This window comes from Clarias gariepinus, chromosome 15, assembly GCF_024256425.1.
Source record: "Clarias gariepinus isolate MV-2021 ecotype Netherlands chromosome 15, CGAR_prim_01v2, whole genome shotgun sequence".
Taxonomy (NCBI): Eukaryota; Metazoa; Chordata; class Actinopteri; order Siluriformes; family Clariidae; genus Clarias; species Clarias gariepinus.
In genome coordinates, this window is record NC_071114.1 from 12,537,441 (window position 1) to 12,561,805 (window position 24,365).

At 37.3% G+C, this 24,365-nt stretch overlaps 3 protein-coding genes across 4 annotated transcripts in view; 1 reads left to right on the forward strand and 2 right to left on the reverse strand.

Annotated features, from left to right (window-relative positions):
* Positions 1–668: 668 nt before the first annotated feature.
* Positions 669–3,410, forward strand: ncbp2 (nuclear cap binding protein subunit 2). The gene is made up of 4 exons (XM_053513719.1): positions 669–809; positions 1,426–1,607; positions 2,677–2,815; positions 3,138–3,410. Exons 1-4 carry the CDS (start codon positions 735–737, stop codon positions 3,231–3,233), a joined length of 492 nt encoding a protein of 163 aa, XP_053369694.1. The 5' UTR covers positions 669–734; the 3' UTR covers positions 3,234–3,410.
* A 135-nt stretch (positions 3,411–3,545) lies between these two features.
* On the reverse strand, positions 3,546–11,745 carry senp5 (SUMO specific peptidase 5). Of its 2 annotated transcripts, none has more exons than XM_053513717.1 (10): positions 11,493–11,745; positions 9,430–10,317; positions 9,248–9,353; positions 9,021–9,168; positions 8,267–8,314; positions 8,089–8,166; positions 7,167–7,304; positions 6,139–6,222; positions 5,875–5,925; positions 3,546–4,828 (listed from the first exon to the last, which is right to left on the reverse strand). In XM_053513717.1, the coding sequence occupies exons 2-10, from the start codon at positions 10,208–10,210 to the stop codon at positions 4,703–4,705; spliced, it is 1,560 nt and encodes a 519-aa protein (XP_053369692.1). In that variant the 5' UTR covers positions 10,211–10,317; positions 11,493–11,745; the 3' UTR covers positions 3,546–4,702. The 2 variants fall into 2 exon arrangements, with proteins under 2 accessions (XP_053369692.1, XP_053369691.1); XM_053513716.1 differs by having other exon boundaries at positions 9,430–10,322.
* Positions 11,746–13,454: 1,709 nt separating this feature from the next.
* The window catches only part of anos1b (anosmin 1b), a 42,756-nt gene continuing 31,845 nt past the window's right edge, over positions 13,455–24,365 (reverse strand). The window contains exons 9-14 of the mRNA XM_053513837.1: positions 24,218–24,361; positions 23,246–23,340; positions 22,009–22,177; positions 19,726–19,952; positions 17,843–17,984; positions 13,455–14,309 (exon numbers count right to left, since the gene is read on the reverse strand). Of these exons, the coding sequence (XP_053369812.1) occupies positions 17,844–17,984; positions 19,726–19,952; positions 22,009–22,177; positions 23,246–23,340; positions 24,218–24,361 (776 nt within the window). The 3' untranslated portion in view covers positions 13,455–14,309; position 17,843. The remainder of the gene's footprint in view (positions 14,310–17,842; positions 17,985–19,725; positions 19,953–22,008; positions 22,178–23,245; positions 23,341–24,217; positions 24,362–24,365) is intronic.

Below are 24,365 nucleotides of genomic sequence, written 5' to 3' on the forward strand. Positions count from 1 at the left end.
CATAATCCTATTTTTATATTTTATTTTGTATGTAAATATATCCCTTTTTTAATCTGCACAGTCTGGAGTTTGTTGCACTGCATTTCACTACTGTTGTACTTATACAACCATGTATGTGACAAATAGAAATTCTTGAATCTTTAAAATTCTTGAAAAATAACTACAAAGCATAAAAAAAACACTTATACCACTTCAAAGCTGCTATTTCAGCAGTGAAATTATTAAGTAATTCCAGCAAAAAATATTCAGTTAAGCTTTTCTAATTAATATCTTTTGGTGCAGGTATTTGTTTACATTGAACAAGTAGATTATTAGTAGCTTATTTTAAAGTAGATTATTAAATCTGACACATAGCATCACTTTTGTTCTAAATTTTGATTTGACTTAAGGCACAGGTTAAACTTCAGGCAGATACTTAGGTACTGCCAAAGTTTTATCAAATTCTGTTCAGCCAGTTTTGTGTGATGCTGTGACAGATTCTGGCTGGACAGCCATACAGACATACAATTCAATTCAAAGTCAATTTCGCTCGCTCCCTGTGGTTTGTTACAGCACTTACCATGCTAAATACCCTCTGTAGAACACTTCGTAGGGAACTTTGTGCCGATTGGAACGCACCCTAAATCTGCGCTTGTTAACTTCCGGGTCAAAAGGGGAAAAGTGACCGTTTCCGTTACATCCATTATTATTTTTTTGGTTAGTGTCTGCGGCGTGTAATCTGTCTGTCGCTCATAATGTCTTATAAATTAAACGCCCTTCATAGCGACTCATACATTGATGTAAGTCAGTACAGGGACCAGCATTTCAAGGTAAGAAGTAGAGAAGAGCTTTATCGATAAAATGAAAGCTTTTTTTTAAGTGCAGAGCTGTTACTTACTCGTGTAGTGTTGGCTAAGGTTAATGCTACACAGTGTGTGTTGTAATGAGATAGATGTGACTTAGATAACGTTAAGTGATTATATGGTGCAGTATGTATGAAATGTGTATAACAGTGAATCAGTTCCAGAGAGTTAATAAATAAAACTATTAAAATCGTTCGCTTAACTTGCTTTGCTTTCTGGGAATGTGATCTCAAATTCACAATTGTTTTGTAGGATTCTTCAGTGGTTTGATAATTCATATAAATATATAATTTAATGATCAGAAATAAAGAACTGCAACATTTTGTCATTCAGAAGAAAACGGAACGTCTTGGGTACTGAACGCTTGGTCAGTAGGGATGGGAATCACCAATCCTGATCCGATATCATGATACCTAGATGCTGATTCAATTAAAAATGCGATTCTATAAGTATCAAGGTTTTACTTATTTGTTTTGCTACATTTTTAAACCTTTAAAAGTACAGTATTCGCCTACATTTTTATTTTGATCTGTTTTTATTCCTAAATAAAACATTTTAACTGTTGTCATTTCACCTTTTTTAGGGTAATCGGCATGAGCAGGAAAAGCTACTAAAACAAAGCTGTACACTTTATGTTGGGAACCTTTCTTTCTACACAACAGAGGAGCAGGTCTATGAACTCTTCGCCAAAAGTGGCGACGTGAAGAGAATAGTCATTGGCCTCGACAAGGTCAAGAAGACTGCATGCGGATTTTGTTTTGTGGAGTATCCTTTCTGGATCAATACAAGGCTGTTTTATAGACACATAAGACTGTTTTTTAAAGAGTATCAGGGCTTCATCATATTATAGCTTCTGCGAAACCTTGTGGTTTTATTGTTAAACTATAGTTTTGAGTTTTTCCATCACATCCAATATCCCAACCAAAAAAGGGGCTTGATAAAGGATGTTTTGATTCAAGTCCCAGTTAAAAAATGGCCAAATAAGGTAAGCAGAGAGATGCCAAAAGTGTCCTTCTGTGCATGCCTTTACTTGCATCATATGTGTATTAGCTGGTATTTACCACTTGCTTATACACGGCAACTAAAAAATAGTGTCACACATGACAAGATTTTGTTGATTGCCTTGAGGTTTAATTAAGGTACACAGCATGATGGTGAATTAATGTTTAAAAATTATTCCAACTACTAGCAACTTCAGATTGTAACACTGCCTCCAGATGTACAATAGTCCACAATTAGCTCCTTTGTCTTGCTGACGTTCAGGAGGAGGTTGTTCCTCCGGCACCATTTCTCCATTTTTATTTATTTATTTGGGCTTGTACAGTGGCATGATGGGTGCATCACTTCATGTACATCCCTTCTTACCCTGACGCGCTCATTGTTTTAGAATAGGGTGAATCTGAGATCTTAGTCTCACAGCTGCTAAATCTCAATCCTGTGAGTTCCTGTTACACTATGCATGTGAAAATGCTCTTACCTTTACTGTTAAACATTTGATTTGTCCTGTCAATGTTTTCATCATGCATTATTATTTATTAAGCATTTAAGTAATCTCCATTAATGAGATATATACATTATTTAGCCTGTAAGGACTATGCCAAACCTTCAACTCACCATTTCCTCCATGAATGTTGAAGGTTCAGCACAGTCCTTACAGGCTAAATAATGTTAAACAGTTCTTAACCTAAATCTAGGAATTTCAATGAATTTTCAGCGATTTAAATTTTTAATGTATACTTCATGTCAGTTTTTGGTGTCATGCATTCCACATTTGGGTATAATAATTTAAAGATGCATTTGTAACTGCATTATAATCCTTAACACTTCTGGTAAGGTACTACACAAGAGCTGACGCCGAGCACGCAATGAGGTTTATAAATGGAACCAGACTGGACGATCGAATCATTAGAACAGATTGGGACGCTGGTTTTAAAGAGGGGCGTCAGTATGGTCGGGGCAAATCAGGCGGTCAGGTAAGGATATGCCTTATGAATGCACACCCAGTGACCACTTTAGTGGGAACACCTGTAAATCTGCTAAAATACAGTAAACCTGAAATACTCAAAAGAGCCTGTCTAGTACGAACAACCTTGCTATTATTGGTCACTGAGCTTACCCTTTCCTTCATTTGATGTGAACATTAATAGCACCTGAACTTTTCTGAATGATTTTCAGTGCTACCACATAGTTGGTTGAAAGGAAACGCACATTCACGTTTCCAATAAGGTGGTCAATAAGTGTCTTTACATTTTTAAGGATGTCACTTGTAAGACTTGGCGTTTCTTGTCTTTTCAGGTGCGAGATGAATATAGACAGGATTACGACCCTGCAAGAGGTGGATATGGAAAACTAGCTCAGCTACAAAGGGGCCCAGATGGACAAAAATTTTAGTCATTCCTAATTAGCAGGGACATTTGAAAAGGAAGCTATGGATTGGTTTTTTTTTTTTTTTTTGGGCAATGTACATATGAACTACAGCATAAGTCAAAGGTTGTCAATATGATTTGGTGAAACAGATTAATGTGGCTTATTGAACTTTTTTTTTTTGTAATAAAACAAGGTATTTTACCTTTTGCTTTGTCTATGATAATTTACTAATTGAAGGATGTGCTGAATCCTTGCAGAGTTTTGTTGTGGTGTCAAAGCTTATAATTTTTATCATCAGTTCACCATCTAAGTGAAATAAGAGTTAAGACTCATAGCATGTTAACAATAATGTTTTATAGGGTTGTTTAAATAATGACAAATAGTAGTCAAACAGAAGAAAAACAAATTTCACTGAGGTCAAATTTTGTAGTTACACTTCAAGTAACTAGAAATACAGTATCCCACAAATTGATGTCTAACCTTATGTCATAACAGTTGGTCATTCTGGCTTTTATTAATGGACAAGAACTGTAATGGGCAAGTACAGCTGTAGCATACTGTCAGCTCAATACACAGTAAAGCTTTATTTATTTTTTATACGTGTAAGGCTATCATTAATACAGTTCCTGTCAGTGTTTTGGGAGTATACAGCAGCCTTTTTGAAGAGAAGCATGTTGTATCTGGTTGAAGTACATATGTAATTTTAACCCAAAACACAAACTTGACCCATTTAGATACATGATTCTTTCATAACCATGTTTATCGCGAATGTAAAGCAGCTGGAATTTAAAACGGAACTTAGACGACATGCTACAATAACTGTCTGATGACGCTGCATTTTAAAAAAACGTTAAAGCATTTAAAAGAAAGTGTCTAGAGTGCTTCTAACAAGGTATGAAAGATTAAAAGAATATGGCCCATGATGAAAGCATGGTCAGGCTGAGATTTTTAAGGGAATTGTTTACATATCAAGTTCTGTGGGACTTAAAAAAAAAAAATTCTTCATGTTAACAGTACATTCATTTAAACGTTCGCCTTTTTTGTTCAAATTCTGTTTGTACCGCCAACAGAATGCGGTAAGAATATAAAATGCAGATCCTTCAAGTTTACATGCTGTGTATCTTACACCGCATGGTTGTGGAAAAGAGACCTGCTAGAACCACATACTTTGGGACACGGTTAAAAAGACTGAACAAGCTGTAAAGGCTTAAGGACAAACAAATGTACAAAAAGATTTATTGTTTTTTTTTTTTCCTCTCCTGTTGTTTTCACATGATTGTGAAAAATAGCCTTTTAATAGCCAGCAGTTAAATCTGTCTGTGGACCACACGCAGAAGGATGAGATTTTGGCATCTCAAGTCAGTTTCTTGTCCGGGACAACAAAATGACGATTTCTCTCCATGGCCTGCAGGTCGTCTTCCATCGTGACCAACAATAATAACCAAAAAATAATAATAATCCATTAACCAGTATGGGTGAACAATGTGAAAACCTTAGATCAGTTTTTGTAAGTCTGCGAGCTTGCAGTCACAGAGTTCTTTGTATATTCGTTTGCGCACTTTAGGCATGTCCTCTTGTGTGAACTGCATTGGTTCTTTAAAAGCCAGGCACTTGCAGTACTGTAGAAAGATGGGGGGAAAAAAAAGTAAATAGGTAGTATGTAATAAGGGGGAATACAGTGGTGCCGATTTTATACGTGCACTTTGTACTTTGTCGAAGAGTAAGACAACAGTGAAAAAAAACTTTAGCGGGGCAGCTACTTTACTTAATTACAAGGGGTGTTCAATTCAACCCAGGACAGATGAAATTTCTTATGAATGCGTAAAACTGACTGATGTTTAGAGAAGACTTCTAGCACAGGACGGCGATGATGCTTGGTGATGATAAGTACATTAGTGTAGCAGGGGATTATATAGAGAAATAAAGGTAGCTTTTACTCTTGTAATTGTCTCCTAAAGTTCTAAAGGTTTGATTTGCACACCTTTTGTTCTTAACGGACCACTGATTTAAATCCAAATACACAAATATTAGAGATTTGGAAAAGATTTTAAAAAATGTGATTCTTTTTTGTGGCAAGCTATTGCCACTATGACTGAAAAATTTCTCATTTTTACATTTTTATATTATTTTATATATATATATTGTTTAATTATAATTTACATTTATAATAGAGATAAACCGGTGGATCGGCCAGTGAACAGGATTGGCTGGTTTTCAATTTGATTGCCCGTGACCGGCCGATCAGACTCAAGTATAGCTGATTCCGAACCGATCACAGAAATTTTTAAGTGGCGCAACAGAAACGCATTTTTATGCCGTTACATTATCAAAAATCTGCATGTTAAAAGCTTCAGATTTGCCTTTTTCTCCGATCTTTGTGCGTGAATTAGTCTCAAACCCACTTATATACACACGTATACAAAAGTCTCAAAAACGGCTTGCATTAATTTGTTGAAAATCACGTGTTACAACCCCTGCATGCGCTCCCTGAATGCCGCACATGCCCACCTGCTTTGACTTTCACCTAACACCTGACAGATTTGATTAGGGCTTACCACTTCTTAAGCTAAAAGAGCAGAAATTTGTGGTTTTCAGGTGTCTTGCATATCATCGTAGATACAATCCAAAAATTATAAATGCCATGATTACAGCATAGAAATCGTACCTCAAGAATAAAAACTCCACAATCGTTATCATTCTTCTGTTGTGGAATACCCTGAGAAAAAATTTTGAAAATACAATTAAAAAAAAAAATCTAGTCATCCCTTTATAACAAGTCCAGCAGCTTAGTATATATTTACAACTTAAAATGTGATATCACTGACAAATCCAACTGTGTGAAAACCAACATTACAACTAAAGCTTCCTACTGACTGCTGGATTTTGGGTTTAAAAATTCTGAAAGTTATTTGCTTTCACTGACACAAACCTTGTTGACAGTCATCTTCCAGCCTTTCTGGAGAGCAGCATGTTTTTTTTCTTTTGCCTCTGCTATGATGTATTTCAAAATGTTCTGTTGAAGAGAATACATTTACATTTAGTGAAATTAATAGCAGTAATGTAAATGTCCTAACTGCAATTAAAGTTCATATTACATTAATCATATAAATGAAACCATTGTAGTGTTATAGTTCTCAGCATTCCACATTATCTAACCTCAATAATAAATAAATATATTAATAAAAAAAAAAGAAGGAAAAAAAAAGGCCTGCATTAAGCAAATAAAACAAATAAGGAGATTATTAGAATTTGTATTAAGAACTGTCTATTGCATCATTAAAACCTGGAAGAATACTGCTGGATCAGCAATTTCACTAAAAATTTTGGTCATTTGTAATCGTGAAATTAGGAGCATTTCTACACATACAGTGTGACAGGAACTTACAAGACTGTGTCTAAATACCTGATTGGCCAAAACCACGTTAGTGAGACTAATAAAGGGGAGAAAAAGGCTTCAATTTGCTAGAAAACAAAGATTAGTGTTGGGAGCAATGGATAAAAAGTCATGTGGTGTGATGAGTTTAGACTGACCCTGTTCTAGAGTGATGGGCATTTCAGGGTAAAAAGGGAAGTGCAAGGTACAAAAGTGTTATGATCTGGGATTGCTTCAGTTGGCCAGGTCTAGGCTCAGTAACATTACGCGGCAATAAAACAAAGTCAGCTGATGACGTGAATGTACTAAAAGACCAGGTTATTTTATCTGTTGATTTTTTTTATTCCCTAATGGCATGCACATAGTGCATAACAAGAATACCCAAGATTTATCTCAAATTGTCAAAGCGGTGTTCTGGGAGCATGAGTAATTTTTTTCTTTTTTTTTTACCAGAGCCATGATGAAAGTTAAATGTGGTCAAACAGTGGTCTTCAGGACTTTGCCCTATCTTGGTTCAATAACCACTGAATTTTGTTTTAAAAAACAATAAAAAAAAGGGCTCCCCATCATGTTTAATTGCTTACTTCAACGGCAAACTTGAACAATATTCCTTGGGAATCATAGAAGTTTATGTTTTGTTTGAGGACATCCACAGTAATCAGGGACCAGTGGATCTCCAAGTGGAGGGGAATCAGCAGCAGTCTTTTAGAAAACACATCCACCTACAAGCCACCCAAAAAAACAAGATAAAAAAAACAGCAAAGACAAGATAACATTTATGACAAAAAAGGACTACGAGGTCTACACTTTTCCTGTAAACAAGCAAACATCTGACTTGCTATTGCAAGTTTTTTTTTTGTTCTGTGAGTCAAATTGACTTGTTAATGAGAGAAGATTGGCTAATCAAACCTTGAATTAAGCAGAACTTGATGATCTGCTGTTCTAGTCCATCTGTCTAAATTTTGCTGCTTTTTGCTTTTCTGCTTATTTTGCTACTACTGTAAAGTGTGTTTATTTGAGGTACTTTGGTGTCCCTGGCAGATAAAAACAGACTTGACATTCTCCTTTGACCTTAAAAATTACTGAGATCACATCTTTCCCATGAGTGAGTGTATTTGGCAAAATGAATGGGGCAGTAGTGGCTCAAACAGTTAAAGATCTGGGTAATTGATCGAAAGGTCTGGGTTTCAAGTCCTAGTACTGAGAAGCCGTCACTGTTGTGCCCCTGAGAAAGGCCTGTGACCCTATCTGCACCAGGTGTGCTGTATCCTGGCTGACCCTGTGCTCTGACCTCAGCTTCCTGACTGGGATATGTGAAAAAAATATTTTCACTGTGTAAGGTACATGTGACAAATAGCTGAATCTTATTAGAAGTACAATACCTTGTTTTAATGTAACAGGCCAAATTCTTACATTTAAAATTGTTTCAAAAATTTACCACACGAACATGGCAACCCTAATAATTGTACTTTAACGTTTGAGGAAATGTGTGTGTTAGTCATTTACCTTTTTTGTCCACCTTTTCACTCCTTCATAACCTTTTGCTACAAGCTGTTTGTAAAAGAAACTGTTGAAGAAATGGACCTACAAAAAGTAATAGTAATTTTTTTTAAATTATATTTAACGAATCAGTTCCATGAGATTGAATCATGCAATACAAAAAGCATTTGTGTATTTGTTGTACCTTGTGGTTTGTTGCATCCATGATCAGTTCACCATACATGTTTATGACCTGTAAAAAATAAAAAAAACATGATAATGCAATATCTAATAACATCATTCGGTTTCTTATAGGGCTGTAGCTATCAAATATTTTAGTAATCGAGTATTCTACCAAAACTTTAATCGATTAATCGGATAAAATGGACTTTTGTGTAATCAAACAGCAATGTAAAAGATATAAGAGAAACAAAGATTAATTGGTTTTTGTTTTTAGAAAAAATCTATTTTTTCTTTTTTAAATGCATACAGCATTTTATCAAAAATAAACATTGTCATTATTCACATTACAAGGAATAGCTTAAAGTTGACAGATTAATTAAGTGAATGCCATACATTCTTATTTTAAAGATTTTTCTTAGATGCAAAAACTTAAAAAGGTATTTCAAATGACTTTAAGTATAATAAAAAAAAAAACTAAGGCACACATTAAAATAAATGTTAATATATTTTTATCATCCCCTTCCATTTTGCATCCCGCAACAGAACGCTCCCTAAAATCAATACACAGCTAACTGTTTGCATCTCCTTCTGCTTTGTGGGTGACGTAAGTGCGTCAATACATGACAAAAGCTTTTAAAATTAATTAAAAGAAGCTTCGATGCAAAAGATTTTGCCTCAATAATTTTTTGTAATAAAGTTACTTGAGGAATCGTTTCAGCCCTGGTTTCTTATCCACTTTTCTTATAAAGTCATAATGGCACATTTCCATGACCTACCTGGTCATTGACCCAGTTTTGGTCTTCAAGTGTTGAGAGGTCTTCGAGTGCCAGCGTGTGCTTATTGTACGTCACTTTGAAGAAATGCATTGATGCGCAGGCCAAGCCAGCCTTGTACTTTAGCACTTCTTTGTTTATCATTTTCTTTCTGTATGAAGATATATGGAGTGTAGTAAGAAAATTAACATTCACCACCTTTGCACTGGATTTAAGAGAGACAACGTTACCTGTCATTAAAATCCGCATTCAAGTGTTTGTTCAGGTACTCAAGAATGTCTTCCTCATTCAGTGGAACAAAGCTCCCATACTTCCCATAGAAAAGCTCGAGGTATTCTGGAGGGAAAAAGGGAAATGATGTTAACAAAACACAAGGCAACACCTTAAGATGAGCAGATGAACATAGCCATACCGTGTAGAAGTTCTACAATGTCTTCCTGCTGGATTTCAGCTGAAGGTGGCTGTGAGATAGCATTCTCTTCTTCGGCGTCGACATGAGGCCGTTTACAGTAACGGTGGTCCCTTAAAGCCTTCGTGTTTAGATAAACTGCATACACAGCCTGTTCAATTTCCATTGCATCACTGTCTGGGGGCTGATCTGACGTTGTGATGCTGCTCTGCCCAGCAGGACATATGAAGTTTTCCTTACAGTCACTGTGTGAGGTCGGACTACCATGCATGCAGTCCAGAGGTGTTGTAGGATCACAGTGTGGATCCAAACTAGCATGAGTTGGACTGTGCATGACAGAGCTGGGTTCTTTTGAGTCACTGAGTGGAGTGCAATCAGCAAAATCGCTCTCGCTGTTAGTTTCTGGACCTTTATCTGGACTGGCCGGGGTGCCGTTGTGCAGAACCGGAGGAATAATCTGTTCCCCAGGGCATATTTCAGAAAGTGTTGCTTGTTGCGTTTCGCATACAGTCATGGTGTCCGTGGTGTCTGGTGTCGATGCTAAATCTACGAATGTGGAACTTAAATGGTTGTCAGTCGTCACCTCCACTTCGTTCGCCACCTCTTTCTTCTTGCGGCCGCGTTTTTTCGTGACCGGCCCGTGACCCAGCGCATGAGGTTTGGTGTTCGGTCCGCAGCAGTCGCATAACTTGGGCACACGTTTTCTCCGTGCGCGGCCATTCTCCGACATCTCGGCTGGTGCCGGCTTTGCCTGGTCGGAGCTGTTATGAACTTGGACTCTCATGTCCAGCCTTGCCCATTCCTCCAGGGCCTCCCTGCTGGCCTTGCCCGCCTGCCTGATTCAGCAGCTATCCACCATCAGGCTCCTCCGATGTGGATTACAAGTTGGACCTGCACTGCAATAGAAAACATAATGCAATAAGGTTGGTATTTTGGTCCGCCCATGTGCCATCCAGCACATTGGGCGACGGATTCGCTCCACCCTGGAGATACTGTATATCCATCGTTTCTCTTGCAGTCACTTAAGGGGTCAGGTTGCCAGCTCAAAACTCAATTTTCATTCCCACCCTACAGGCAATTTGGGAACGGCCTAACCTGCATGACTTTGGACTGCGAGAGGAAACTGGAGTACACAGAGGGAACCCAGCAAGCACAGCGAGAACATGCAAACTCAATGCACACAGACCCAAGGCAGGAACCAAGCCCCAACCCTGGAGGTGCAAGGCGACATGTGCTAACCACTAACCCACAGTGCTGCCAATGCTATGAGAACTTGGATATAATTTTGTGGTTCTTGAAATACACTCAGACACTGGACTACTAAAAGGAAGGTCCCAGGTTTAAACCTCAGCATCACCAAAAAGCCTCTGTTGGTTGCTTGAGCAAGGCCCTTCACCCACAACTGCTCAGATGCATAATATATGTAAGATAAATTGGATGGTGTCTGACAAATTCTGTAAATTACTCATGCTCTTAACAAAATTCTAACAGAGAAGGCAATGGTGATTTTTTATTTCTCTGATAACTTTATCAAACTCTAATAACCACACATATCGTACAAAACAAATATTTCTTTATTAGGGATTTTTAATCAATTTAATATATGCATATTATTGAAAAGTTTAAGTGTCTATTAATAGAAAGTGCCACTTGGCTGCTGAGTTCTTATTTCCCCCCACTATTGATTGCTAAAGCGCTCATCAACTTGAGAAAACTTTTCCTATCTCCAAGTACAGCACAGCTAGCTCGAATAGCAACACTTTCATCTCCAGTGTGCTCTCATCTCCAGTTTAAAAAAAAGTGAAAATATATTACCTGAACGAAAGAAATGTATACCCAACAGAACTTTATCACACCTGACTGTTATGACTGAACGCATCGCAAGCTTCCATATTAATGCACTAATGTTTACAGTTTAGCCAAATAGCTAGCGAATTTAGCTTTTTATTAACACCATTGCCAAATGACTGACCAAGCTAGTCATAAAGGGATTAAATCCCTCAATGGACTATGAAAAACTAAAACAAAACATTGTAAACAAAACAAAACAAAAAAAAAAAACATACCTTGTTTGAGAGTTAGCCTAGCCGCTCAAGTGTCTAAATGGAGGACACGGTTGCTAACGTTACCGAGTTTTCCAGTCTAACATTCCAGTGCAACATAAGTATAAAAGCATTAAACAAATTGTATTCTTTGCATTTGTGCATTCGTCCCTAAACAAAGGTGTATGGTGGGGTAAAATTCTGCTAAGACAACTCGCGCCTGCAGTATTCAAATAGTAACATTTGTATGTTTATAACGGGATTTTCCGTCGCGGCAGTAAACCGACTCTGTCGCAGGGTGATTGCGTCACTCGTTTTGATCTAAAGGGTTGGAAATGTCTTCCTCTAGTGGACAGGACGTGATTCGTCCTCTTCCTTTGTTTGATATCCGATTTCTGATGTCAGGCCACTTTCAACATTGTTACGTGTATGTTTTTTTTGTTCTTCATTAATTAATACTAAATATCATTAATAAAGTAAAACACTTAGGTTTCCCGACAATAATACTTCAATAATATTTTGTGTTGTGAGTGTTTTCTGAAGCTTTATGAAAGCTTAATGCTTTTACCTTGTAGATTAAAGCGTTCGCAAAACAAATTTTCTATGTATCTGATGCGAAATAATATGTGCAGTATTCTGTTTATAGATGAATATGTTTTTAAACTTACAAAGTAGACGAGAGGCATTCCACCAGTGTTGATAATAGATAATAACAGCACTGGGTATGCACGTCGAATGCATTCTAATAACCGTTAATACACTAACTACACTTAACAAGAGAGGTTTCTTTTTCTTCTTTCTTCGTCTTTGTGTTAGACAAACCAACTACAAACCTACCTACATATATCTGGCTGTGTACGTATGCAAGCGTGCTAAGAATGAGGACATTGTTGCTAATATGATAGCTAACCTACAGGGGATTGAAAAGGTGGAAGGAATTGTGCTTGAACATGGAACAAAACAATCGTTTCCAATGTGAAGATGCCTGTCGCCAGCATTAGTGAAAGCAGGTCTGTACTGGCCACCATACTGAGGAGAGAGCAACTGCCTGCCAAAACCACATCCAAAACCAATCACAGGAGCACTTTCAGCAAGAAAACATATCTGATAATGTTATGGCATTTTAACACTTCACTCCTTGCTTCTAAGTTGTTCTAATCACATCTGAACCACTACTGTTATGACTGACACAAGCAGGATTCCTATCCTTCTCTAACCCCTGATCAAGGGCACTACTTGGTGTGTGAGACAATGGATTGTACACCATGGCACACTAGCTTTCCATTTAATAGCGCATTAGCTTTCCATTGATCAGCTGATATTCTAAAGTAGAATAAGTGGAAACATACACTAAAAACACTAAAAAAATCCTCAGCTGGTCGGTTCCCTAGATCCTGGGTTGGGTACCACTATTTAAATAACCACTCGTTTTTTTTTTTATTTTTTACTTTTTTAAAGCTATTTGGCTGCTTTTAAAGATCCCCTATTTTACTATTTCTTTAACAAGTTTGCACAAGTCTCAGAGGTCTCATAAAGTGTGTCCATACATACTTTTTAAAACTCCTTCATTCAACTGCTTCTACAAATGCTCCAAAATGTTCCAAATAATCCAATACTGAGGCTATATATATATAGCTTGTTTAACACCTAACACAAAAACAGAAGGAAAAAAAGGAACGATTTTTTAAAATTTTGATTGTTTGTACATTCTATGTCTAAAAATGAATAAAAAGCTAATTTTTGATAATAGCTTACATTTAAGTGCACATAATTTATTAATTATATTAGACTGATGATTATGTAAAAGACAAAAAGTATTAAAATAAATAATACTAAATATACATACATATATTTTATATGCATATACTTTTTAAAAGTATTTATTTCACGATTAATAAAGTATCTATCTATCTATCTATCTATCCATCTAGGGGAGAAATCTTCACCAACAAACAATTTTAATCTCCATAAACCACTAGACTAGAATTAATTCAATGAATTTATTTGTAACAACACAAAGTGCAATATTTACAGAAAGTATAACATTTTTGTACAATGGAAACAATATTTGAACAAAATGAAATAAATGCTTTTATTACAAATGTCATTTGTAACATTGTTGTCCAAATGCTGTACATCACTGTTCATAACATTTTTTTGGCACTAATAACATAGGGCATTATTAATTTGGGTAACAATCATAAACCTGATATAAGTTCATTTGTCTGCCATTCAAATAAAGCCTTTAGCTTTATAATTATAAATTTAACCAGGTCTTATGTGCTTTTTTCAAGACATTTAATTACCTAGTGTGAAACATCTGATTTGTAATTAAAGGGATTGTTCACTAAATATCAGCACAGAAATCACAATCATGGTCACCTTCCACTTTTTTTTAATAGCACATCACAATAAATACTTCAAGATTACAGTAGACTGTAAGTGGACGCTAAAATGTTAAAAAATAATTTAGAACTATACTTGCACAGCGCAAACATGTCTCAGATTCAGAAACACAAAGGTATTAGTACTGAACAAAGGGAAAAAAGTTATACATGAACTAACAGGAGTTACACCGCTCTCACTACACTCTACATACATCAGTGCTACAATTCTTTACATTATAAAGGACACTTAAATAATATAGGCTTAAAAAATCTCTGAACATTTAACTTACAAAACGTTTTTTTATTGTTAAGCATTCAATTTTTTAGACTTTAACTGAAATGAACTGCCATCATCATGCAACGTAACTGTGGTTCCAAGAATACCGGTAAAGGAAACACACTTTTCTGAAGGGAATCGGAGTGATCAGATGTTTATGATGATACTTCAGTACAACTGTACAGACAAGAAAAATAAAGAAATTATAATATTAGCAAGCGACATAGAAACAAATCAAGAAACATATTCAGGTGAAAATAGATTGCAATATCTATGGTGTCTATTGTATGACCTGAATATGTGATGTAGTGAGTGATCTATTGTTACCACTATATAACTGAACAATAGAGTGACAAAACATGAGGAATTTTACATTAGCTTTCTGGTCACACTTTCGCTGGTGTGACTCAAAGGATTGTGTATGAACCAACTTTTAACTAGTTGTGCTGTCGTGCTTTGTTTTACAGTCTTAGACATGGTGCTAAATTCATCCTCTCCAATAACCAGTAAAGTATAAACTAGTGCTTTATGATTTCAACTACTTCTAATGACTAACATGGAAGAATGATATCATTATCACTTTACCATCACTTCATACCCATATGTGACACACAATAATGCTATTGCACTATTCACAAATCTTTTACTGTGCATTGTATATTGTACAGTCATAAAAAACTGCACTACCATGCACACACTTAATGTACATTGCAGCATGTATGTTTCATACTGCCTATTTTTTGCAGTCTTTGTTTGATCTGTATAGATCTTGAATATTATGTATTGTCCTGTCTATGAACAAAATTTACACTGTTGTTATGTATAGTATGTATGTACAGTATGTGAGAGAATCAAATTCCTTGTGTGTTAACATGCTTGGTCAATAAACTTGATTCTGATGATGTTTATGAAGATGCATAGATACATACATACATGTACATGTACATACATGTACATGTACATACATGTATGTGGTGGCTGGTACTCTTATTTAGCACACAAAACAGTGAATTTGTACAACAGAACCTAAATATGTGATTAGTTTCATTAGCAAAAAGTGATTTAAAAAATGTTATAGTGATTTAAATTATTGTCTGACATGCTTGTCTATAATAAAATATATATGTTGAAAATCCCTATATATTTAAACTAAGAAGCTTTTAATTGTTACTAATTTTGCTGCATTTGGAAGACATGATGCACTTAAATATTTATATATAAATTATATTTATGAAAGAAAATTATGCAGAGAGATAATGTTCAGGAGATGTTTGCAGTGTCCTGTTCTCCAACAAGGATTTCTGAACTCCATTATAACTATGAGACAGACGTACATGTAGGTAAGTTGATGCTTGATTGGAGGAAAAAAATTTTTTCCTGTGTATCAATGACTTAACTACAAAAACACAATGAACATTTTCTATCTCAGCCAACACTATTATTGACACTAAGCTGCATAATTACATGACCACCAAAATAGTTCCAAGCTGATTTATCCAGTGAGATAAAACTGTTGAAGGTGGGAGTTATAGCGTTTTGCGAAATCATCACACTAGCGCTGTACGATTTGATCAACGGATGACATGGTGATTATGACAGCTTTATGTATAGACGACAGCTTTATGTATATTATCTGTAATAAATTGCAGTCTTTCGCTATCAAATAATTGCCACTCCATATTGCCACTCCATATTGCGATTCATTTACAGTATATGCGATTAATTGTGCAGCCCTAATTTACACTGATCAAATGAAATTTTTTTTTAGGGATTTTCTCCCTAATTTAGCCGTGTCCAATTCCTCGTTGTCACTAGGGGGCTCCCACATTAAGGCTACTACTACCACTTAGTCGAGAGGGCCAAAGACTATCACGCGTTTCCTCCGAACCACGTGACGCCCGCCTACCGCATCTTTTTCAAACTCATTTAGAGGACAGCGCTATCCGCTCCTTCTGCGTGCCTGAGCTCACAGACGACCCTGATTGGCTGTAGAGCTGTGTTTAATGTGGGAGCACAAAATACCCCTTATCCCTTCCCTCTGAGAGAGCTCAGCCAATCAGCTCCCTCTAGACCTCTGGCTGCGAGAGGTTACCTGGGAATCAAACTCGCGATCTCCGAATGATTGGGGAGCACTTTATCATTGCGCCACTCGGAGGCCAAAAATTAGTTTTGACAACAATTTTGCATGTTTTTTTTTTAAATGTCTTTTGTCATTAAAAGAAAATATTTCCTAACAGCTTCTTCCACATTTTTTAAATTTTGCTGTCAAAGTGTTTTTTAAGAGGGAACATTTCCAGTTCTTTCTTGGCTGATGGCTCTTTTCTAACATGCCTGGCTAACAGTCTACTTAGGAAAACCATATTTTTTAAACCCCTGGAGCCTCTTCTGATTCAGGCTAAAAGGGAAGCTACTGTGTGTGAATTTAATCATGTTTAAATGTTAATTACATTTCATGTAATATATAGTAAGCAGTACTCTATGACGAGTAGCTTTAATATGCATGCAATATTAAAAGAAACATTATTATTATTATTATTATTATTATTGCTACTACGGCTACTACTACTACAGAAATTAATGGTATAATAGCAATACTAGATATGATGAAGAACTGTTCAGAGTAAAGTCGAACCCTGTGCTGATTTTGGAAGGTGAGCTTCAGCTGCTTTCAGCTCAGCTTAGGCTTTGAAGTTTGGTTATTCATCATAATCACGTTAATGACATTCGCATGCTTTGCGCTCTGCTTGGAGGAACATTCAATCACAAAGTTTGTTTTACAGCTGGTTCCACTGTTTAATCCTTACCTTCATCTACACACACACACACAGACACACAGTTTCGATAGTCTGCTTGTTAACAGAAGTGCTTTGGTGTAGATCAAAGTGGCATCATTTGCTATTGTAAAGAAATCTAGTGGAACTCTGGCAACTACTAATGGCTTTTCCTTCATCTGGAGTTGACCTTGGGCTAGTTTCAGCTCTGCTCAGAAGTGATTATGGTTTTGCTATTCATTAAACTAGCATCTTCACTTGAGCGAAAGCTGAGGCGAGGCTTTACTTCTTGAGAGTAAGTGTCAGTGAGGAGTGGAAATAGTTGTGGGATAGACAGCACATGTTAGTGTTTTCTCTTGCTCCCAGGACACATGACTCCACTTATCAGCTCATTAACAAGTCCTCTATGTCTTTAAAATGGGTTTGCTAGACTTTGCTTGGCTTTATTCGTCCATAGAAAATTTGTACATTGTATAATCCATCCACATCTAATTTTATTTCATTTTTTATTGGAAACTCTATACTTAGGTCAGTTTTATTCTTCAAGTGCAATTTTCATTTACTTGTAGCAAAATCTTTCCATTCTATCTTACTTTCCGTTTAAGGTCATGGACAGTAGAAGAAACATTTCACTGCATATAATAATATGTATGGTTGTGTATGTGACAAATAAAATCCAAACTGTTTTCAGTAGCCTATCATAATGCCTGAACAGATTCTGCGTTACACAAAAATCAGCAATGAACCTAGACCTGAAGAGAATACCAAAATTATCAAAATAATGTAATATATATTTTTTTTATTTGAATACTAATAACACAATCATAACCCTTTTCTCTCTTAATGCCATGGATCTTTAACTTTCATTAGCCTAAATTCTAAGGAGTGTTGATCATGGCAAGTGATGGGGAAAAAATATGTTTTTTGTGTGTGCTGTACCTCATAGTGGTGTGCCATTAAGCTGTGGAGTGTTGAACATTTTGGCCACTAAGGGTCCGTTGCCAGCTTCAGACAGTGCCTGCACCTGCACCTTGTACAAACACTTTGGCTGAAGCTGCTCCACCCTGACTGAGCGCTGATCCTGCAAGTGAGATTACATACTGTTACGAACAATATGGTCAATATATATTGTTATACCAACAGAAATCCCAAACCCAATAAAATGAAACAAGGAAGAAACCATATCCTTAAAACGGCACAGATCCATGGCAGCAACACCGGGTCAATGATGATTTAAAAAAAAATATATGCTTATATGGAAGCCTTGCCAGTGTGTAACAGGCTTTAGACATTGAACTGTGCATTTGAGTTTTCGGATATGTCAGGCAGAACAAAAGTTATCATTACTTTTATAACGTGACGTAAATTTAATAACTACTGGAATATGGGAATGGCCGCAAAAATTTAGAACTCTTAAAAGGATATTATTATTATTATTATTAATAATAATAATAATAATAATAATATAATAATAACAACAATAATAATTTTGGTCATAGAAACGACCGGAAACAACTCATGTGAGACCTTTTTTTTTTTTTTTGCTCAGTCATGATGAGCTCAGCTCATCAAAAATTAAAAATAAGGAAATAGCAAAACAAAAACTTTTTTAAGGGCTATAAGAAAAATGCAAACCTAAATAAATAATTAGAGTATTCAAGTGTACAAGAGTAAAACATTACTAAGCTTGTTTAAAGCACATTGTGAATGTGAGTCCTGGGTGGAGTAAAGGTTATGATCAAACCAGCAGTTTCTAGAGAAATGCCAACCTTAATAATGTTATTTAAAAATACTGTCGCTAGACACCTTACCATTACCTGACATATGTGGGTCTGTTCTAAATTGTGGACACAAAATTAAAGTCACACAATTGTCTAGAATGTCTTCACTGATCAGCCATAATGGTAAATGTTCCCTATTCCCATAGCGTTTCCTTTGTGCCCCCAGGGTGGCTCTGTCCCTTTGGGGTGTGGCTCATCAGGGACTCTGGTATGTGCTTTAGTGTCTGGTCATTGGCATGTTAATGGCGGATCCTTTGCGTGCTTTGGGTTGCGAGGTGGCGCCTCCATGGATCTCCATGGTTGTCCAGCGCATCCCATGATTGCTCGGTCGGATTGGTATCTGTGGAATTTGCAAGCTGGGTCACTTTTGGGCTCTTTTCTTAGTCTTCTGGGCCATGGGTGGAAGTTCTGATGTCTTTCCATCATGGCCTTCTATTACTTTTTTTCAGCAATTTGCTTTTCTGTGGAATCGGAACAGATGGGCTGGCCTTTGCTTGTCACGGTGGTAGGTGAGCCATGATCCTGTCACCACTTTAGTGGAATATAATTGATAATCAATGTTAATGTGTTAATGTGTTTTTGGAGCCAAGTCCCACAGGGCTGAAGCTGCCTTGGCTGCACAAGTGGAACCCAAAACCTAGGTGGTTTAAAGTTAAATGGTTATGGCTGATCAGTGTTTTTTCTGGTTACTGTTTTCTTTAGGCAAAACATGTAAAAAGTAGCTGAAAAGAATTCAAAACTACTGGTCAGCTCCCAAACTTATGGAGTAAATTTATTTAGCAAGAAAATGAGACTTATTTTAAGGTTTGTCTAATTTTCATGAATATGTTTCATTTTCAACATGACCACAATCGTCAATTTATCGACCGGGTAAATCATGACACCAAAAAATAACTTTAGGACTCCTTATTTAGTAAAATTAAAATCCCAATTGGTTTCTTTTGAGCTAGAACAGAGCTAAATGTTATGGATGAACATCCTCCATGACTGAACTAGTAAGAAATTTTGCACATTATGTCTTACAAAAGCTTTCCAACTTACAGACGACAGATTTAGTGTTTGGGAGATTAGTGAGTCTGAAGATTTGTTCACACGGCTGCTGGACACTTTGACCCGGGAGAATTGAAATCCTGTGATGGGGGTCTGGCCGGGTGTGGCCTCAGAAACCTGCCAGCTGAAAAGACCTTCCAGGGACCCGTTCACTGTCTGAAACACAGCTACCAGCTTCTCGGGGCGCTGCAGCGATTTCTTCGCCTGTAGATGGCGGTCTAGGACAAAGACACTCATTATCAGTTGTTCAACAGACCTGCTTTTCAATCAGTTCTTCACAAATACATATCCAGAACATATTTCTACACACTCCAGCAATGTCAACAGTTTACTTTTTGACATACACTGCGTATTTAACCCATGTTTACCACTAAAAAGAATTTTGTAAATACGCTCAGCCAAAACCTTTAATGGAAGTCTGAGGGCAGCTGTTAGGTTGGAAGATAAATGTGTGCTGGAAATTCCGCAGCAGGATTTCATGAATGCTTCAAATATTTTGGTAAATTAAGCTCTAAATGGGTGCAAGTCTTCCTTTCAGGGAGGGGGCTACTTTTTTAAAGGGAAAAAAACAGTCTCTGTGCTTTACCAATGTTTGGGTTTGATGGCAAATAGATACCACAAACCCTTCGGAAAAGCATTAAGTGACCGAAATAACATTTTATTGTATTGTTCCAGGGTTGGAAAGTTGAATGAAACAACACGGACAACTTTGGTAGGTTCCTTTTATTAGCTAAGGCCTTTATTGTATTTGAGTTTACATCAAAAGTGTTTAAATCAAAGTCTATGTCTTTGCCAATTTCTGACACCCAGGTTTAATAATCAATCTAAAAAAAGCCATGTTATTGTATGTGGTGTTTTATATCACTTTTTACTGAGCACAGACTGGGCTAGGTGAATATTGTAGTTTCTTAGTGCATCAGGCAATTGCATAAAAAAATCCTATCCATTAACTACATAAAAGGACTATGATTTTAATCCAGAAAACCTAATAGTAAACAAATAAAATGTATGAGTGACAAAGACATGTTTCCCCCACTGCCTGCCCAGTTTAGTCTTGCCAATTCCCCAAAACTAGCTAACTCTCGATGTCACAGTGGCTGGGAAAATGTGGGCAGGCGCATGCTTCAGTTGAGACTTGTAAAGCCAGCGTTCCCAGCAGGAACCCTAACGTTGGATGACCGCTGTAAAACAGCTGTAATGACATTGTGATGACACTCAACATTAGGACTTAAGGACAGGTTGTTCGTGAAAGTTAGACCGATAAAATTATGCTGATATAAAGTTAAATGAATGACCCAAACACAGCACCACAAAAACACCCTCAAACCAACAAAATGTAACCTTTATTTGGAGCATTTAAGCTGCTTAACATTCATCCCCATAATTCCCGACCACATCCATGGTCTCTTAAGTTTCTAAGAAAATGTAGAATTCCCGATTAGAAATTGGGACAAAAACAACAGCTTCCTGCACCCTGTGTGTGAATCTCATGTTATGAATCTCTTAGCGCTACGTTACTTTCCTGTTTTCTTTTCTTTTAGAAAATTACCCATGAGGTGCATCTGAGCTGTAATCTGGTGTTTGCACAGCATCCAGAACAGATCACATATGCAAAAGAAATCTCAGATGCTAAGCTGGGTTTTTCTCCATTTTGGCTGCTGTCTAATTAAAATTTTCAGTAAATTCTTGTGCAGTATTTGTTGTCACACTTGTAGTTATGTGTGCACATTTGCTAGCATTAATAACTTGTTCGTTATTCTCCCAGTGGTAGGCACACAATGGTCTGGTCAAAGTAACCGGAATCTGAGTTTTACTCACGCCATTGGTTTGGTATTAATGTTGCCTTGAAGTCATTAGGTGCACTTGTTTAATGTTATCCCATCGTCATGTAGTCAACATTGTTCCTACATCATTTCCTTAAAGTAATTCTAACTAATTCTAATAGCTATGTTTTCCCAGTGTGCGCAATGTTGTCAAATTAATGTTACCACAACATTTGGACAACCAAAATTTCCTTTTGGAATTAAATATTTTTTAACTGCTGATCAGATAAGACACTCCTAAGAAAGCGATCTGCCTTACTTCCACAGCATATACTGCCCTCTTGCCCACATACTCCCACAACACTACACCCCACCCCAAGGATGGCTAATAGTCTTTATTGTGACCGAGTTTCAATGTGACAAGTTTTTTGTTCTTTTCTTTGTACAATGAATTGTTTCAACTATATAATCAAAAGTGCTGTTCTGCTATGGTGCAATAAGCTGGCCTTACCATCATAAGCACAGGACAGTTGTTTTTTCCCACGGCTGTTCAGCGTCGAGCACTGTGGGGTAGTGACAGAGGTCACGGCCCCGGTCTTCTCTCCATGCTCAGAGAGGGGTGTCACTGTTACTTTGTACTTACAGGCAAAGGCAAGACCTGTGATGACAAAATGCGTGCCCTAAAGGAAAAATTAAACATGATGTGACATTGTGATACCAACTCTGCACAGTGATACCAATACTCTATGGTTTAAGAGAAACTAATACATAATAAAAATATCCTTGAGAATTCAACCATAAAACATGGATAAAGTGTGGGAAAAGAACTGATGCAATGTACGATTACTGAGTCACTGAGGCTGAATTTTCACCCGCCTGTGCAGATGGGAAATCAGATACCGATCTTTTTATCCGCACTGTACTTGTGTCATATAAAAATGTCTGTGGTTTTCACACATTTTCATTACCTTCTCTACCAACCCATGACTGATTATGTCTGGAAACACAAGACTCTTGGCTGTTATAGCATTAAATGGCATGTATCTAGGCTTGAATAAGGGCTCTAAAGAAGCATAAGATCCCCGTTGAATAAACCACGCTGTTATATGAGCAGATATTTTCAAATAGGTCTTGAAAATATGACCTCATATCTTTAGTGTTAGCCACTGAAAGGGAACACAAAAGCGCTGAGTGATCTTAGTATGTTGTGACCCCTACTATTGCATTACCTAACGTAGCATTCCTTTACGCCGTCCAAACATGTACGCCTGGTACACGTTTCAGATTGCTCGTAATAGTAAAACCTTTCCTTCCTGCTAAAATTAAACACCTTCTTGGCGTCCAAGCAGATCACAATGGAGTTGTAGGTAGGTGTGGTGCATTGTAGCTAAATGTGGCTGGGCAAAGACCACCTTATCCTGCTGCTGGAAAAGCAAACAGCCCGTACGCGGCGCATTCCTATGTTTATTAAACAATATACAGTTTCTCCAGCACTCTTGTTGGCTGGAGGGTCCACATTCGAGCTGACTGCGGGTCATCCAGGGTGTCTCATATCTATCAGCTTATTATATGACCTTGTTGAGTTATATATGAAAAGTATTTCCAGACTAATGTAATATATTGCGGTGACTTTCTCCGTTTATATCTGAGCCAGAAGACAGTGCGAAACAAGAATTTCCTCACTAGAAACATTTCTAATCATGCGTACATATGTGTTGACAGCCGAGCAGAGAAAATAGTTTACATACCTGTACAGTAGCCGTTCTCTCTCTCTTGGTCACGTTATTAGCACATACCTCTGGAAACCAACTTAAAAGATATGAAGCAGAACCCCTTTGGTTTCCTAAACAGAGAAACATAAGAACACATAGTATATTAGATCTGCGCCCTGGTTCAACTTTCAAAAGCCATGGCCAAAGAGCTGCATGGACACTTTTGTTAGGGACACGCCGCCTCCTGTCCTCTTCCTGTTCCATGTCCAAACAGCATTACATCTTTCATCAAACTCATCTCCCACAGTGCATCTGGTTGTCAGAGGCCCAAAGAGCCATGTCCCTCCCATCTGCTTTTCATTTCACAGCCATATTGATATTATTAAATCTGTCTTCATATGTCTATTCACCTCTTTCCAAGAGATAGCGGTAAATCAGCACCCGCTCTTTATGATGCTCTGTGGTTTCAGCAGAACTCTCCCTCAACTTTGAAGAGCATCACGTCGCCAAATGAGTAATTTCTGAACATGCTTACTATGCAAACTTAAAGTATTGTGTTGGAGGAGGTACAGAGAGGACACCCCGATGAGTGACTGTTTATGTAGGATGGGTAAAATTCACCATAAGGCTTGCGTCTTTGTAATGCTCTTCAGCAAAACATTAGTCACTACACTGCTTTTCTTTGGCTCCGACTGATTCAAGGACACAAGCAGACCATCTGTGAAATTGAAACGGCTGTCCAGCACAGTTACGAGCTGTATAATTGGGGTGAGAACAACGTAGGCAATTTAAAATTCAATTTGATATGGTCGTTGCTTGATAGAAACTCCTCATGAGCTCCTGATTTATGCATTCTTATATCAAATTAAATTCTATTGACCTGATGAACAGTGGAATGGCCTAACAACCCCCCGGGACCACAATGCAGCATAGAAGATACACTGACTCAGTTAACACAGCTACACACAGCTAGTGTAATACAAGAACTTTTGTTTCGGGTTGACTTGCCTGGGAGTCGACTTTTCCAAAACACCTTGACCTGAAGCTGATTGTTGTGGTAATGGGGAGCCGCAGCCTCAAGTCGAAGGACCCTGGGCGATGAGCGGGAGATGGGCAGCTCGTTGGAAAAGTCCCGTGAGATTGGCGTGGAGCCTGC